This window comes from Hylobates moloch, unplaced genomic scaffold (assembly GCF_009828535.3).
Source record: "Hylobates moloch isolate HMO894 unplaced genomic scaffold, HMol_V3 SCAFFOLD_17, whole genome shotgun sequence".
Taxonomy (NCBI): Eukaryota; Metazoa; Chordata; class Mammalia; order Primates; family Hylobatidae; genus Hylobates; species Hylobates moloch.
This window is the reverse complement of record NW_026652292.1, coordinates 54,988,657-55,005,423: the sequence shown is the minus strand read 5'-3', so window position 1 is coordinate 55,005,423 and position 16,767 is coordinate 54,988,657. Positions and strand designations below refer to the sequence as shown.

General features: G+C 35.6%; 1 protein-coding gene across 2 annotated transcripts in view; it reads left to right on the top strand.

The window, feature by feature from the left end:
* Positions 1-16,508, top strand: part of PCDH7 (protocadherin 7) — a 420,400-nt gene extending 403,892 nt beyond the window's left edge. For both annotated transcript variants that reach the window (XM_032135854.2, XM_032135853.2), the window contains exon 3: positions 11,859-16,508. In XM_032135854.2, coding sequence (XP_031991745.1) covers positions 11,859-12,235 — 377 coding nt within the window. In that variant the 3' untranslated portion in view covers positions 12,236-16,508. The remainder of the gene's footprint in view (positions 1-11,858) is intronic.
* The last annotated feature ends 259 nt before the right edge of the window (positions 16,509-16,767 follow it).

Below are 16,767 nucleotides of genomic sequence, written 5' to 3'. Positions count from 1 at the left end.
GTTTACACCATGAAACCTGCTCTCCTATGTGATACCCACTGCCGGCAAAGTCAAACCCGCAAATATTGGCAAAAACAAAAACAAAAAAGAGAGACTTAAATAAAGAGCATGTGTGGCAGATGGTGGAGATGAATAGTTGATCATCACTGTCTGCTAGTCTCACTCACTGTACTCCCTTCAAATTGTTGCAGTACCATAATTTTGCCATGATTATCTATGAAATTATATTGACTGTTAAGTTCTGATTCATGCTTTTCTTAAGTCATCTATGGGAAAGATGACATTCTAATTGCACTCCTGATTTTTTTACACTGTGAGTTTGTTAAGCGCAGACACGTTTAACTAAAGAAAAAGCCTAAATGTACGTAATTTGACATTGTGACAGATTAATACTTAGGCATTAGACCAGCAGTACAATTAGATAGCTTAAATGTGTCCTACATCTTAATGTCTATATGACTTTAAGAAGTCACATTAAATCCTCCTTTTTTAAAGGGTCTGTTGCTATTTTGTTGATTGAAATAAATGAAAGTCTACCAGAGGATTTAAGTGAATTTTGAGTAGGTTCGTCACAATTACACCTAATTCTAGAAAATTGAAATCTAGGGAATTAAGTGTAAATTCTGAATATCTCAAGGTAAGAAACTATATTTACATTAGATTTCCTGAAGTGGTTATTAAGGATGTAACTAACTCTTATTCTTTGAGTTATCTGAATTATTTTTAATAAGAATAAAACTTTAGTCTCTGAAGGAATTTGAAATGACAGCTAAAAGTAAAATTTAAAATTCAGATGACATTGTGTGCATATTAAAATTATATTATGCTATATTAGATGTCATAGGATAATATATAGTTTACACAGAAATAGCCAAAATACACAAATTTCCATATAATATGATTTAAATTACAGAGGCTTTCAAGCTTTTTTAGTGTGACTCAAAATAAGAAATTCATTTTTCACAGTGATCACGTACCTATATGTGTGTGCATATATATGTGTGTCCGTGTGTGTATATATATATACATATATATGTATGCACATATGCATATATATGTATATATGTGTGTATATATATACACATATATGTATGCACATATACATATATACGTATATACACACACACACACACACACACACACACACGGACACATATATAAAAGTCTAAAACAAAATCTTCTTTAAGCAACCTGAACTTCATGTAAAGCTGGTTAGAACTCCTTAAATGGATTCAGTCACCATCTCATGGGTCATGGCGCTCAGTTGAAAAGCACTGATCTAAACTGTCCATGATTATACCCATTTTAAATGTATTCATCAGGTTACTACCATGAGGCAAATAAAATTTGTCAAACTGTTTTAGGTTGGCACATTGCCTACAGTAGTTCTTATCACAATACCCTCAGTTACAAGGATGGGAGAAGAGAGCCTTCTGCTCTTCATCTCTTCTATCAGAAACATTTCCTCTGTGTTTTGAAAATTTTCATCTATGGAATGAGCTATGCATGAGACAATAATAAATATTATCTCCCAAGTTTATTCTTAAAAGACATTATAACTGCCAACTAGAAGTCGTGACGATGCTAAAATAACTATAAAATAGCTATTATCAATAAGCAAAGAAGCTTAACAGATTAGTTCATGTGTATTTCCTTGTGACCACTAAGTATAGAATTTTCCCATTGGACTTTTTCTTAGCAGCCTCTACTGACAGCACCCTGCTCCCTAGGCTGGGTTTGAGGACTGCATTTTGTGTTATAAAACACTTCCATGGATTATTCTAATTGACTACATTGTTGTGTTAGAAAGAAAATCTCAACTAAAAAGGTTATAGGACAGGTCCTAAAAGGGGATGAGGAAAGTGAGTGGTGATTCAATTGCTGGCAATTCAAGACACTGGTTTGAAGCAAATGTTGAACATGGATTTTAGGAAAGAAGACAAGTTTTTTTCAGGTTGGTGATCAGCAATCAGTTAAATCCATTCCCAAGAATCAATTTTCTATTTAAACAGAATCTTGCAAATTATTAGAATTTTTGGATTTGGGCCTCCAAAGAACTAACCTAAAATATTAATATAATCATTCCTGTTTTCTTTTCTTCTAAATATGAGTTTTATAATCTGTTTGTTTTAAATCTTTGTGTCACTGAATGGCAATTTATTTACCACATGTAATTTCTGCTTTTTGAGGATAGGTGCTGAATTTTTAAACATTTTTGACTTTGATTCTAACTCAATGGGGAAAAAAAGGTCTAGGTGTAAAACACCTACACTGTCTTTTTCTCATTCACCTGGATGTTGGAACTATTCTGAGACTCTACTTCAGGTATCTTGAACCCCACAGAAACTGCATGCAAAATTTTGCGAGTACATATTTGCATTTATGTGAGGAGACAGTACTTTTAGTTTTCAACAAATTATTAAAGTATATAATTCCTGAGCAAGTAATTTTGAATATAAGAAAATCCAAGAGACTAGAAGGAGAATTATGAAAGCTATGATTATTTCGTGAAAAAATAAACATGAATGACCAAGAACTGGGTCTATTCTTAGTGGGATAATCAATTGGTTATTGTGGAATACATGCCCCTGTCTGTTCCTGGGTTTTATAAATTCTCTTTATCTAAATCAGAGAATCATCTCATTTGCAGCCTTATTTCCTCTCTTTCCATGCTGCTCCTTCACATGAGAACCTCTGCTGTCTCTAACTCGTCATGGGTAAAGAGGAGAACCAAAGTGAAGCCACATCTCTGACATGCATAAATTGATCTCTCCTAAGCAGTCCTCACACATTTTTCTGCTGTAGTGCAGTTTTCTTGTGCCAACCAGCAGATTCATGTTTGAGTTGATTCAGCAAGACTGCTTGAGATGTGGCGTGCAGAATCTCCACTCTCTATAATAATGCCACATTCAGAATGACAGTGGTCTAAGCCTAAGGGCAGTAAATGCTTCTTGAGATACGTTCAATTGCTGTTTGAGTTTAGCCTAAGGTACGGAGAAAAGTTGCTGATGCTTTCAAACATGTTTAAACATTTTAATATCGTCTTGGCATGTCAGCTTGAGCTAGAGCACTCCTAGGTATAATACAGCGAAATCCTGTAATTAAAGGACCAGAATTTCTAAAGGTTTAGATAGTAGCCCTCTACTTGAACTTCTTAATTAAATGTGCTTATATCTCTGAAAATGTTCTGTTATAAGCATTGTACTTGCAGTGATATTGGTCAGTCTATTATCCATGATAAGGAGATATAAAAGAAGTAGAATGGGCCAGGCACGGTGGCTCATGCCTATAATTCCAGAACTTTGGAAGGCCGAGGTGGGGGGATCATGAGGTCAGGAGATTGAGACCATCCTGGCCAACATGATGAAACCCCATCTCTACCAAAAACACAAAAATTAGCTGGGCGTGGGGGTGCATCCCTATAATCCCAGCTACTCAGGAGGCTGAGGCAGGAGAACTGCTAGAACCTGGGAGGCGGAGGTTGCAGTGAGCCGAGTTTGTGCCACTGCACTCCAGCCTGGTGACAGAGCTAGACTCCATCTCAAAAAACAAACAAAAAAAACAAGCAAAAAAGAAGTAGAATGTATTGCTGTTAAATCCTGGGTTACTGCTTGGAACAGTTAATTTATGGCACATGGCATAATATATCTGTGATAATTATTTCAGGGGCCTATTGCTTTGTCAATGAACTATTTCCTCCAAACAAACAAACAAACACACAAACATAACTTAGTGGCTTCAGACAACAAAGATCAATTACTTCTCACATTTCTGTGGATTGACTACGTGGTTTTTCATGTTCTGCCTGGCTCACTCATATGACTGCATTCACCTGGTGAACTGACAAGGATAGACTTTGCTGGGTCAGCTGGGTCTCTCTCTCAAGTGGGGTTCCATCTGCAAAGAAGCTAGACCATGCTTTCTCTCAGGATGGTGATCCCAAAGTTCTAAAGGTGAATGCAAAATTGTGACCTCTTAATAGCTGGGCCGAAAATAGCACAGTATCACTTCTGCCACATTCTGGTTGTCAACACTAGTCCAGCTTCAAGGGGTGCAAAATCGACAGTAAGAGTAGTAATGTCACATTCCAAAGTGGGTATGTGTAGGGAGACTGGAAGAATTTCATGTCCATACATCATGAAATCTTCATAGCTCATGCTGAATGGCTGTTTTGTTTTATGATTTTTGATGTATGGTGCATTTTAGGTATTTACCCTGTGTTTAGGTTGTCTTGTCCTAATTTTCAATTTCTCATTCTTAAAATAATGTATTGCTAATTTTGACCCATCTTTTAATGGAGCTGCTCCTTGTACTGCCCATGCAAGCAAAGCAAGATAGCATGCTGGCAACCTAGTATCTTAGGGGCAAGTTTCAAGTGAAATGATTAATCGTGAGGTTGATCTGTGAGGTTGTAAAGATAACTCCAAATAATACATCATTTGCCCTTGAATTTTGAGCAACCATGACACGTACTGAATAAATCTTCTTTGGCAAACTCCTAATAGAAAAGTAGTAGGAGGATGCCTAATGTGGAGTAACCAGGATCCAGTGGCCAGTGTATTGCTCTAGAGAGATAGTAGCTGTGTGTATCACAGACTCTATCAGCATAAATCCATTAGCACTACTAGAAAAGTAACTGAAAATAGGTACCCATTTGCTTGACAATTGGTATTTATTCTGTAATAAATTATCTGAAACCCTTGGGGCCAGATACATTTCAAAATTTGGAATCCTTCATGTGTTGTAAGATGTTATATGTTATGCATGTGTCATATATTATTTTAAAAATCTAAAAGAGTCTAAGGCTATGCTTTTAATTAAACACATTATTTCTATAGTAAAACATATGAATATGTACACTATGTGAGACAAAAAAGATGAAAATAGCCTTGCATTAATTCATATCAGGTTTGTTGTAAACTTATGAAGGGGAGAAAAAATCCTTTTGTTTTCGTAAGATTTTTTGAAGACTGAATTTGGATTAGGGATTGTGCACCTGAAGCAAGTAATATTTATTGAGGGCTTACTGCGTGTCAAAAATTATTATAGGTACTTTACATATATTAACACATTCAATTCTCACAGTAATTCTAGGAAATTAATACATTCTTAAACATTTATTACACAGATGAGGAAACTAAAATCAAGGAACTTGTCCACATTCATACAGCTGTGAAGTGACAAAGTTAGAATGTGAATCTAGATCACCTGGCTGCTGAGCCTGTTCTCTTAAACAATATCCTTTTTATTCCTGGAAGACTTCAGAGAGGAAAAAATCTCTACCTCCTTAAATCTCTCCAGGGGCTATGACCTACCATTTACTGAACACCTACACGGCAGCCAGGACCATATTACGAGCTGTATAGACATTAACTCTTTTATGCCACAATAAATGGGGGAGTAGGTATTATTATCTCACATATAAGGAAGTTGAAGCTCAGAAAAATTATGTCAGAAGTCACACAGCTTCTACATGGTTGAACCTGGAATCACACTGAGCAATATTGGGACTCTAAATCTCCTGCTCTTTTTAAAAGTTTATTGCTCGCCGGGCGCGGTGGCTCACGCCTGTAATCCCAGCACTTTGGGAGGCAGAGGCGGGAGGATCACGAGGTCAGGAGATCGAGACCATCCTGGCTAACAGTGAAACCCCGTCTCTACTAAAAATACAAAAAATTAGCCGGGCGTGGTGGCAGGCGCCTGTAGTCCCAGCTACTTGGGAGGCTGAGGCAGGAGAATGGCGTGAACCCGGGAGGCGGAGCTTGCAGTGAGCCGAGATTGCGCCACTGCACTCCAGCCTGGGCGACAGAGTGAGACTCCGTCTCAAAAAAAAAAAAAAAAAAAAAAAAAAAAGTTTATTGCTCTTGGCAGGAAGGGCCCAGAAATGGTACACATGATGCTACAGCAAGGATTGATTGATTAGCCAGTCTTCCTATACTCTTCTATTTTGGTTAAATCAAGTGATTCTGTAATAAATTAAAACACTCTTTGGAAATCTTAATGGCCTTTTTGTGGCCAGAGTGACACTTACTTACATAACTATAAATTTCTTCTCTTCCAGAAAGTGTTCCTACATTTAGAGGATCACAAACTGCTGGTCTGAGTCAGTGATTCCCGCCCTGACCGTGAACCGTGATGTGTTTGCCTGTCTAGTCTTCCTAAATTCCCCAAACAGGCAAAAGGCAGGGATCTTTTAGTTATTTATATGAGAAAGCCAAGTCCAACTCACTTGTGCATCTTTTGGATCTTGTCTCCTCACCTCCAATCTTTATTAACTATGATAATAATTATCCAAAAAAAAGTTTGGTTAACTAACATTTATTTAATTATTTTTTTCTCAGCCCTATCATATAAAATGAAAGTAAACAATTTTCTAACAGCTATTTTAAAATAAAGCATTTATTTAATCCTTTGAGTAAAAGAGATATTTTCATTTGGACTAATGACAGTGAAGGGAATGTTAAAACATCTGTTGTAAAACATTTTTCACTGATCTTTTATTCTTCTTGTTTACCCTGTTGCAAAACCTTTTGTAAGTCCACCAAATTTCACTAGCATTTCAGTGTGCTTCTAGAAAAAAATAAGTCTTTGTGTAGAGGGAAGTCAAGAAACATAGAAAGAAAACCAAACACTTTAAAAAGGAAAAAAGGAAAAAGTTTCTGCATGTGGTTTTGTTTTGCGTTGTTTTGTTATTTTGTCTCTAAAGGAAGGAAATATCAGGCCAGAGCAGAGGCTTACGCCTATAATCCCGGCACTTTGGCAGGCTGAGGAGGGCAGACCACTTGAGATCAGGAGTTCGAGACCAGCCTGGCCAACATGGCCAAACCTCATCTCTACTGAAAATACAAAAAGTAGCCAGGTTTGGTGGTGCACGCCTGTAGTGCCAGCTACTCAGGAGGCTGAGGCACGAGAATCGCTTGAACCCAGGAGGCAGAGGTTGCAATGAGCCGAGATCATGCCACTGCACTCCAGCCTGGATGACAGAGCGAGACCCTTCTCGAAAAATAAAATAAAACAAAATAAATAAAAAAGAAGAAAATATTTCTTTTTTTTTGCAGATTTTGTCAAGTAATGTCATACGCTAGAGCTTGATGTTAGTGAACAAATTGGAGGAATGGTGTGGACATCTGGGAAGTCCATACGTTGACTTAACAATCCATTTATCTCACGTGGTCAGCAAATCAAATAATGTGTGAGTTAAACAAATAAATGATACATACAGTTTTACATATCTGATCTTTAAGAAAACTCATTGGAAATATTTTAAAACTAAATATAACATTTTCATACCTTCTCTCAGTAAATACAAAGATCCATGTATCTCTAGCCTCAAGCCAAGGACCTGGAGTAGAGTGAGTGTCTGGGATTCTGACAGGATGCAAAACTCAGCATACTTAAAATCCTTCCTGGTGCAGAACTGTCTTCAAGTCTTAATGAGTCTACTGTGCTCTCTTATAATAATGATGTCTCTAATGGGTTCTAAATTATGTAAGGCGGCTTCTGGAAACATGAAATTCCTCTCTAAACCTGGGCTTTCCTTGTTATTTCTAATGATTCTATCTATTATCTATCTGTCACTTCCTGTTGAGGTCATTGTAACAGCATCTAGCAGCATCTGCCCACCACCCATCCATCTACCCTGCCTAGTAAAAACAAAAATACTATGTTTTTGAGAGATAATCTGGCTTCTTAAGAAAACATATAATTTTTCCCACTTTCCAAAATGTATAGTTTCAGGGAGGTTGTGACATTCTTTTCACTAAGTAGAAAAATTTGTGACTCTGTGGCATCTATTTCCTGTGCTGCTCAGATCTTTTTTTCTCTGTCTCTGCAGACTGTAGCTTGTTCAGATGGTTATGAGTAGCAGTCATTGACCTCTAAATAACTCAGCTGTTATATTTTAAGAAGAAGCAATGTGTTGTAGTGGGAAAACAGTAAATTGAAAGTCAAAACACTTATTCTTCGGCTTCAGCTCTCCTGTAGCTTGGACCCCTTCGCTGTTCCATCCTCCTTGCTATGATTGAGGTGCTAAATTAAAGAGATGAACTTCATGTGTTATGAATTGTTCTAAGATTGTTTGCTAGTTTGATGGCTTAAAAACTGTCTACTTTCTCCCAGCACTTTGGGAGGCCAAGGTGGGTGGATCGTTTGAGGTCAGAAGTTCAAGACCAGCCTGGCCAACATGGTGAAACCCCATTGTATTTTGAAACAATACAAAAATTAGCCAGGTGGCAGTGGCATGTGCCTGTAACTGCAGCTACTCAGGAGGCTGAGGCAAGAGAATCGCTTGACCTGAGAGGCAGAGGTTGCAGTGAGGCAAGATTGCGCCACTGCACTCCAGTCTGGGCAACAGAGTGAGACCCTGTCTCAAAAAAAAAAAGAAAAAAAAAAGAAAAGAAAGAAAACTGTCTACTTTCAAGACAGGTATTAACCTTATGTCTGGGAAGGGATCTTAACTTTCTAATAAGATGCAATTATTCTAGTAAATAGCATAACTTGATTAAAATGGAAATGTCTACAAGTAATGTTAAGGAAGAACAGGATTTGATGGATTCCATTTTTTTACTTCCAGTGTTCTCAAGGTTTGATATGATTGATGGGGTTTGGGGGCGTTGAGAAATACAGAAACAACAACAAAAAAATCTCTGAAGAACTGGCTTTATTGTGGAAAATGCTTACAGAGAATAGTATTTTATTTTCCTGTTGTTCATTTGTATTGATTTACTGAATGCCAGTTAAGATTTGTGATCAGGTGTCTTCCATCTTCACTGAGATCAAAATTTAAAAGAACAGTACTAAAGCATAAAATAATATTCTTAGATGTTAGAAAACACATCCTTCAGTGAAAGACTAAGAAGAGTTACTAATTGTGAAAGGTTTTCCTCTATAATGCCACAAAAAAATAGGACAGTTTAAAAGTATGTCTTTTATGGAAAGAAGAAAGAATTGCATTTGTTGCTTCTCTAAGATCCTGCATAAATTTTGTTTGGAAAAATTCATAATATATGCATACATAATTAAAATAAGAAAATATGTAAACAAAGAAAAATACTTTTCCACTCATGCCCTTCTTTAATAAGTTGCATTGTAATACAGATTGCATTTGTTAATCATTGGTATTTCTTTTGAAGATTCACTTTAGTCAGCCAAATTGGAAGTTTTGATTGCTTGTGATGAATCTCTTATAGCCCTTCTTGATTATTTTTCTAAATTTGATGACAAACACTGCAACATGTCTCAGCCAATTAGGCTTGTCAACTTCCGCTGTGGCCCCCAATCAAGTGTTTTACTTTGGAAATGACAGGAGATCCTCATTAAAAGTCATGCTTCTTGAATAGAGATGCGGCAGCTTGCATGTATATGATGGCACAGAAGACAAGCTGCCTTTCGTTAAAAGCAATAGAGGAAATCAATTTTGGCAGAAAATATTCCAGACTGTGAAGTAAAGACTGAAGGAAAGAACTGAAGAGCATCTCACTTATAGTTGACTGAAGATTCAGTCAATCTATTTAATAAATGAGTATAATCTTTTATGGGCTATAGGTAGTTTAGGTACACAAGTTAAAAAGTAAGAAGACTCGTATGAGCATGAATATAGAATTACAAGCTGTTTATTAATGCATTTCAAACAACAGGAAAACAAGTGCAATGAATATCAAACTAAAAACACAAATTAATCCCTGAAAAGCAGTCACCTGTATAAGTCATTGTGTAAGTGAACTGACATATTGTGTGAGACATAAATGTTGAGAGATGATTGGAGACAATTCTGGGTCATTTCTGCAGGGAATAACAACCACATTCATAAAGATTTTTTTCTACTTTAGAAACTAAATTCCTGATTATTTTCCCATGTCCTTGCTATTCACTATCATAAGAGGAACAATTTGAATTTGTTGAAGCAGTGAAAACAAAAAAGGAAATAGTTTGAGTAAAAAGCAGAGCTGATCTTACACTTTGCATTTCTATCCTTTTTTCCCCCTGTTCAAAGTATTTAGGTCAGGTTTAAAAAAAAAAAAAAAGTATCCCAAGATAGGAAATATTCTCGAAGAACTTGCAGTTTGTTCATTTAAACCAACTAGATTACAAAACCCATTAATAAAATTTGTCAATAATTTGATTTTTATAATGCATCTAAAATACATATTTGAGGAACAGACAATTTAGGGAAAAAAATGAGTGGGAAAGTACTTTTTTCTTTTGATGAAAAAATTAAGAGAATCTGCTCACTTATAAGTCAAATGGCAGCATGGAAAACTGGAATAAATAATTAACCTTACATTTTACCTACAGGAAAGGGTCAGATAATTCTAGATTTCCTGTGTAGAACACTAGAATTTCCTTGTGAACGCTTAGTCAAGGGCATAAAAATCCCAGGACACTGTTTCAGTAATTGATGGGCCGACAAATGTCAATACTTCAGTTACCCATCATTGAAGGAAAAAATGACAAACATTAGTGGAGAGCCTTCATTTAGGAGATTTAGCCAAGTAAAATGTCTAAAATATCCTATACAAATGTTAAACTACAGGGCATGGTGTGTGGAAGCAAAAGCAGAAAGTGTACATATCTTGAGAATAATTTAAATAACTTCCTCTTCTATTTTAAATGAATCTACTAGGATTGTGCGTATGCACATCTCACTGATTCCACTGGTTGCAAATATATTTTCAGAGGTCAAATTTGTCAGTCTCTACGTCCCAAGCCTTGTAATAAAATGATACCATGTGATAATAACTGGAATGCAGTCATATTATGTTCTTTTGTTTGGCAATAAAAAACAATAAAACATTTTAAATAAAACCCTTCAGGTTACTGCCTCAGAATCTGTTGAAGCAGAGCAGGTTTTTCTCTCTCCCATTCTCTCTCTCTCAAACAAAGTCTGTAAAAACATTTTTAATATTTAGAAAATACATAACCATTCTCCAAAGACAGACACATGCTTTCAATTATACGTACAGGTAATTATTATCTGTCATCTTTAATCTTGTTTCCTAAGAATTCTTTGTACATGATTTAGCCTTTTAGAAGTAAAAGTCATTTCCCATTCCATTGGACAGCACCATTCATTAGAGTACACACTAGTTCATCCAAAGTTTAGTAACTTACCCATATTCACCCCGTACATTACATTTCAGATAAGATGGCCTATGTATTTTGATGTGAACACATCAGCACATATTACGTCATTTGGCATGGTAGGAGGGGGGTGAGGGGATGTGGGCTAGGGTGGGCAGGTGCGTGATATTGCTGGTATGCTTATACCTGTAACTACTGGTTCCTTGCTTTTTACTTTTTACCACATAATGTGCTGTCAATTTAGGTTCTACTTATGAGTCACCCCATGTCTTAGAATGTATTTTAAATATAAGGTTTTGCATATTTGCATTCTATGAATAATGTATAAGCAGGAAGAAATCCAACTGGCAAAAGCACACCACTTCTGGGATAATTTATAAATCCAGAAAATTGTCTATTTGGATTTAATAATTTTTCTTATGGATGTGGAAAATATTAGCACCCATACAAATTTACCTATGTATTTAGAGCTTCTAACTGAGAACATCCTCATGTCCCTGTCCTCTGACAAACACACATATATCTGTTTCATCTACGCACTTAAATCTATCATTTTGTCTACTTTCCTGTTCTATAATATTGGATATCTTTGCAAAACCTTATCTTTCATGCACATGGGATTAAAAAACTATCCCATGGAATGATGAGCTAGAGGGTGTTGGGAAATGAGAAATAAGATGGTAAGGAATATATTTATATATTTCCTCCAATTTCATATAGATCAGGGGAGCCTGTTGAGGAGTGTCAAATACTAATGGCTTATTCTCCTTGGATTTCAGATCCAAGGCCTCTTCCAGATGTAGCCCTGACTGGGAAGTGCACTCGTGAGTGTGATGAGTATGGCCACTCAGACTCCTGCTGGATGCCGGTCCGCACTTCTCCGGAGAGGAAGAAGAGCCAGCCTAAACTCTCCACTTTCATGCCTGTTGATGAACGAGGAAGCCAGGAAAAGCTGGCCAATGGGGAGGCTGCCATCATGGGTGACCGCAACAGGAACCTCCTGAACAAAAAGTTGACCTCATCCTATGAGACCTTCAGTGCAGCTAGTTTCAGCAAAAATGAGGAAGCCAACCCTGAGGATATTCCCCTTACAAAAACAGGGGAATATAAGCCATCTCCTGTCAATACTCTCACTAGAAGAGAAGTTTACCTGTAGGCTATAAAGGAGCAACAGCAAAGTTCTTTATATGTATGAAAAGGAGAATAAGGGGCAAAAAAACCTTACAAAGCAAAACATTTAATCACAAAGAGGGGGCTACCAAAGAGACAAAGCTTTGCCTGCCACTTCTGCCTCCAGATCAGGCCTTTAGTGATACTGTTAGCCTGATTCTACTGTACAATGTAGAAACCATCCTTGTTATTTGCATGTCTAACCCCTTCACTGATTCCCAACACTCGCTTTCTCTTCCCCACCCCTCTCCAAAAAAAAAAAAAAAAAAAGAAAAGAAAAGAAAAAAAAAGGGGGGATAGTTGCAAGTTTCTTTCACAGTAACTGTACGAAGCCTGATTAGCAGAACACAACACACTCTCATTATCCCTAAGCTGAAGCATGATTTTAGTCACTTTGATTTTGTTCGAGTGTCATCCGGCTGGTCAAAAATAAGCAGGACAGATAAAATGTATTTCAGACATATCATCAGAATATGGTTTATCATCATCAAAGGCAATCCTTTGAAAGTGATAGAGTCCCTCTAAAGGTACAGTCCTTAGAAAGAGGGACTGTATTAAAAAGCATTTTGGGAAGATCAAAGCTTTAATATTCCAACAAAGACTAAGAGCAAAACAATACTCAGTGGGTGATTGCAGTCCTAAATTGGCATATGTTGTTATTTTCAGGTCAAGAGCATCAACTTCAATTCCATATATTCACCAAATATTCTCAGTATACACACAGTCTTGATTACATGTATCAATTTCACTAATTATGACTTCTAAAAATTATATATATTTTTTTCAGAACAAGACCACTATTATTAACTAACTTGAGCAATTGTATCATCCAAAGGCCAAAGATCATATGGCAGATCAGGGAAATCATGAAGTTGATTTGGTCTTGACGTGGAAAACCATTAAGCAACAAAAGCAACTGAACCCATGTACGCACAGAAACAATCAAACACTAGTTCATTTTATAGTGCCCAGGAAAATGTTCCTTCTTTTAAAATGGATTTTATTTGAAAGCTCAAAGAATGAAAACTAGTGAGATATATTTTTGGTATTATAATAGGCAATTGGTTGAGGTTCAATTTTAGTTTCAGGTAATATTAACAGGGAAGATTCCATGTTTTAAAATAGTATCTATGGATCATGGGTAGGTTAAGAAAGATGCATTGGCATATAGTCTTAGTTAAGTCCACGATTATCATTTTAGAATCCAGGCTATGCTTGCTGCTCTTTTTATCCACATTTTAAATTACAATTGCATTTTTTACTTGTTCAGTGCACACTTTGATGCACCAAAAGTGCATTAATTTTGAATTGTGTGCAATATAGAAATATTCTGAGGCTCATAACATTGAAACAAGGTGACACCCTAGTTGACTTTATCACTAATGTGATTTGAACATTATTTAATATACGTTTTAAACAAATCTAGACTGAACATGAAAGAAAGGAGTTTTGGGCAGTGACATTTTTCACAGGATGTATATCTCAAAGGTGAAAGCAGAGTTTTTCCAGTGCAATAAAAATAAACAGAATATGCAGATTTTGAGCTACTCGCTCTATAGAGGATAACCTTATATGGCTGAAAATTGAGCTGGGACATTCAGATGAAAGTGACAATCCATGGACAGAATAGGGAATAACAGGTGTGAAGAGAACAAACTCATCACTGAATGTTTGTAAGCTGGTTAAGGCACAGCCTTGATGGCTCTCTAGCAAACTGTAGAAACAATGTAGCTTTGGGTAGTTTCATGCTTTGCAGAATTTCTTAGACTATAAAGTGACACAGCCTGGAATATAGGTTGATAATTCACTATAGGTCCTCAAAATACTTATCTTTGAAAACCACTTCTCTGTTTGGTGGGATACACTTTGGGGGTCATTTCCTTATGCTCTTTCTTAAATGGAGTTTTCATTTTGATGTTAGTTTATGTATAATAGGTAGGATGCAAAAAGATACGTAATTGAAACAAAAAACATTGGACTAAAATATCAGTAATTGAACATGTTTATGTTTGATTATTATTTACACTATGGAAAGATGCAATTCTAGTACTTTGTTAGGAAACTGCATTAAAGCAGTGCTGCCTTGTATAATCTGTAAGTACCTATTAAGACAAAATACTTCTAAAGATACTTATGAAATGTATACATATTTTTTGGTGCACGTTACAAAGAAAATACTCAATTGCATAACACAGATGTTTGACAAACTTTTTTTTAATGCATTTCTTTCTTTCATGAGACATTGAAACCACTGATAGCTCATTTCACTCTATCTTAAACCCTTCTCTTGTCTATAAAACTAATACAGGTCACACCGGACCTTCAGATTAATTGGATCCACATTCCCCAATGATGTTTGCACCCCATTCAAGATAGCCATGCCATTGTCATTTAACTCATGAACCTCTCTTTAGAACTAAAATGGGTGTGAAAGAATAAAATTCAGTGTACTGTAAGTATTCACAGTAATTCTAGTAGAATTAGCTATCATAACATGTTTATTATATAATGAGCTGGCATGACACAGAAATATATTTTGTGTTTGTATGACTTTTATTTTAAATAGGTTAAATCTGGTGCCACTCCATATATAGAGTGCTTTTGAAAAAAAATCAATAAAAAGAAACAAAAAAAAAATAAATGAGTGCAAAATAAGCAACTGTGCCTTTTATACCTGTTGTTATGGTAAAAAAACGGTTGTTGGGTTTGGACAATGAGGGGAAATGGGCTATTCCCAACTTTTTTGATCCTGTATATTTGTCCATGTTTATTTTCTGAAAATAATAAATAATATATTAAAAATTTGCCTTCTGACAAACTCAGATAATGGACCAGTCTTAAATATTGTTATGTCATAAAGCAAAATTAAGGCATTAATATGGGCTGCTTAAATCTGACTAGAAGATGAAAGCGTTCATTGTAAGTGTAACACAGAGATACTATCAGGAGTGAAATCAGTCCATTTGGCAAGGTAAAATATTGATTTAGAATTTTATTCTTTATTTCTTTTTTGTTTTGTTTCTTTTAGCTACAGTTTCATTTTGGTTGTACAGTATATAAACCATATTTGTTTTCTGTACACAAGACTCTCAAGTGAATTTTGCATGCATTATACATTAGGACACATTTATAAATTGAGTAACTATATAAATTTATGTGTATTAAAACGTCTGTAGCTTCAATCTAAAATCTACTGCTCTTTCTGAATCTCCAGATATCATTTCTGTATGGTTTCTGACTGGCCTGCTGCCTGAGTTTCAGAAAACAAGGGAGGCATTATTTTTATGGGAGGAGGAACTAAGATGGTACTGAGGATGTCTGACGGAAACACTACCCTAGGAAGCTGTCTTGTAGGAAAATAGAATAAAACACACAGACCAGAAGAAATTGTCAAGAATCAAACAGCCATCCAAAAACAGTCATGAGAAATCTAAAGACCTAAATAATCTTAGGTATATGCTCTCAGTGATAAATAAGAAAATGTGTCCTTAAGCAAAAATAAATAAATAAATAAAAAATAAAAAGTGAGGATGATCACGAATATAGTAAAGCTTGTTAGTTGTGACCTAGGTGAAGGTATAATGATAACATCTGGAGGAAGGCATCATTTGTTCAGCTACCTAGGGTTTACTTTCAGACTTTTCCTACATTTTAAAGCACTTGCATTCAGTGTGGTACGATCTGTTTGTAATGTTAATCATTGACTATTGTTCTGCTACTTGGATGTTGATAGTGAAGCAGAGAACAATTTATCATCATTTATTATGAGTCACTATGCACGCAACTATGCTTAACATGGCGAAATGTATTAAACACTCGTCCAACTATTTATGAAATACTTTACATAATTTAATTTGCTTTTGTACAGTTTTATGTAAATAAATTGCTTGTCATTTTTGTCTCTGCAAATTAAAATATAACATGGTCAAATGGTTTCACACTTGTAAGTGTACTTCTCTGTTGACAGGTAATTCAGTTTTGATTGGACGAAAAGTGAATGTATGCATGTAACAGTTTGATTTAAGATGGTTTGATTCCTTGTAAATTAAGACACAACAAGGAGGCTAATGTGGCAACAACTGTTGATTTAGGGGGGGACCATGCATAACTGTCACATTACTTTGCCTCATGATGGAATAGAACTCGGATCCTTCAGTTTCATCAAAATAATTCCTGAGACATTTACCTAGCTAGCTTATTATCTTAAAGTGTATGGCAGAAAAAGGAACTTACCACCATTAATATGAAGATGGACTTATTTTCAGAGGCACCTACAGAAATTTCACATTTAAGATAAAAGTAATCCTAAATCAAAATATGTCTTTGTTTTGGAAATATTTGTTTTTAATCTAACTTAATAACAAATACAAAAAAGTTATAGGCTTTAAAAAATCATGCAAAATGTAGAGAAAATAAAGGAAAAATATGATTTTTACTTTGATAACTTATTTTTTCTTTAATGGACTTTCTCTACTTTTTACATTTTTTCAATATTTTATTATCTATTTTTAATCATTC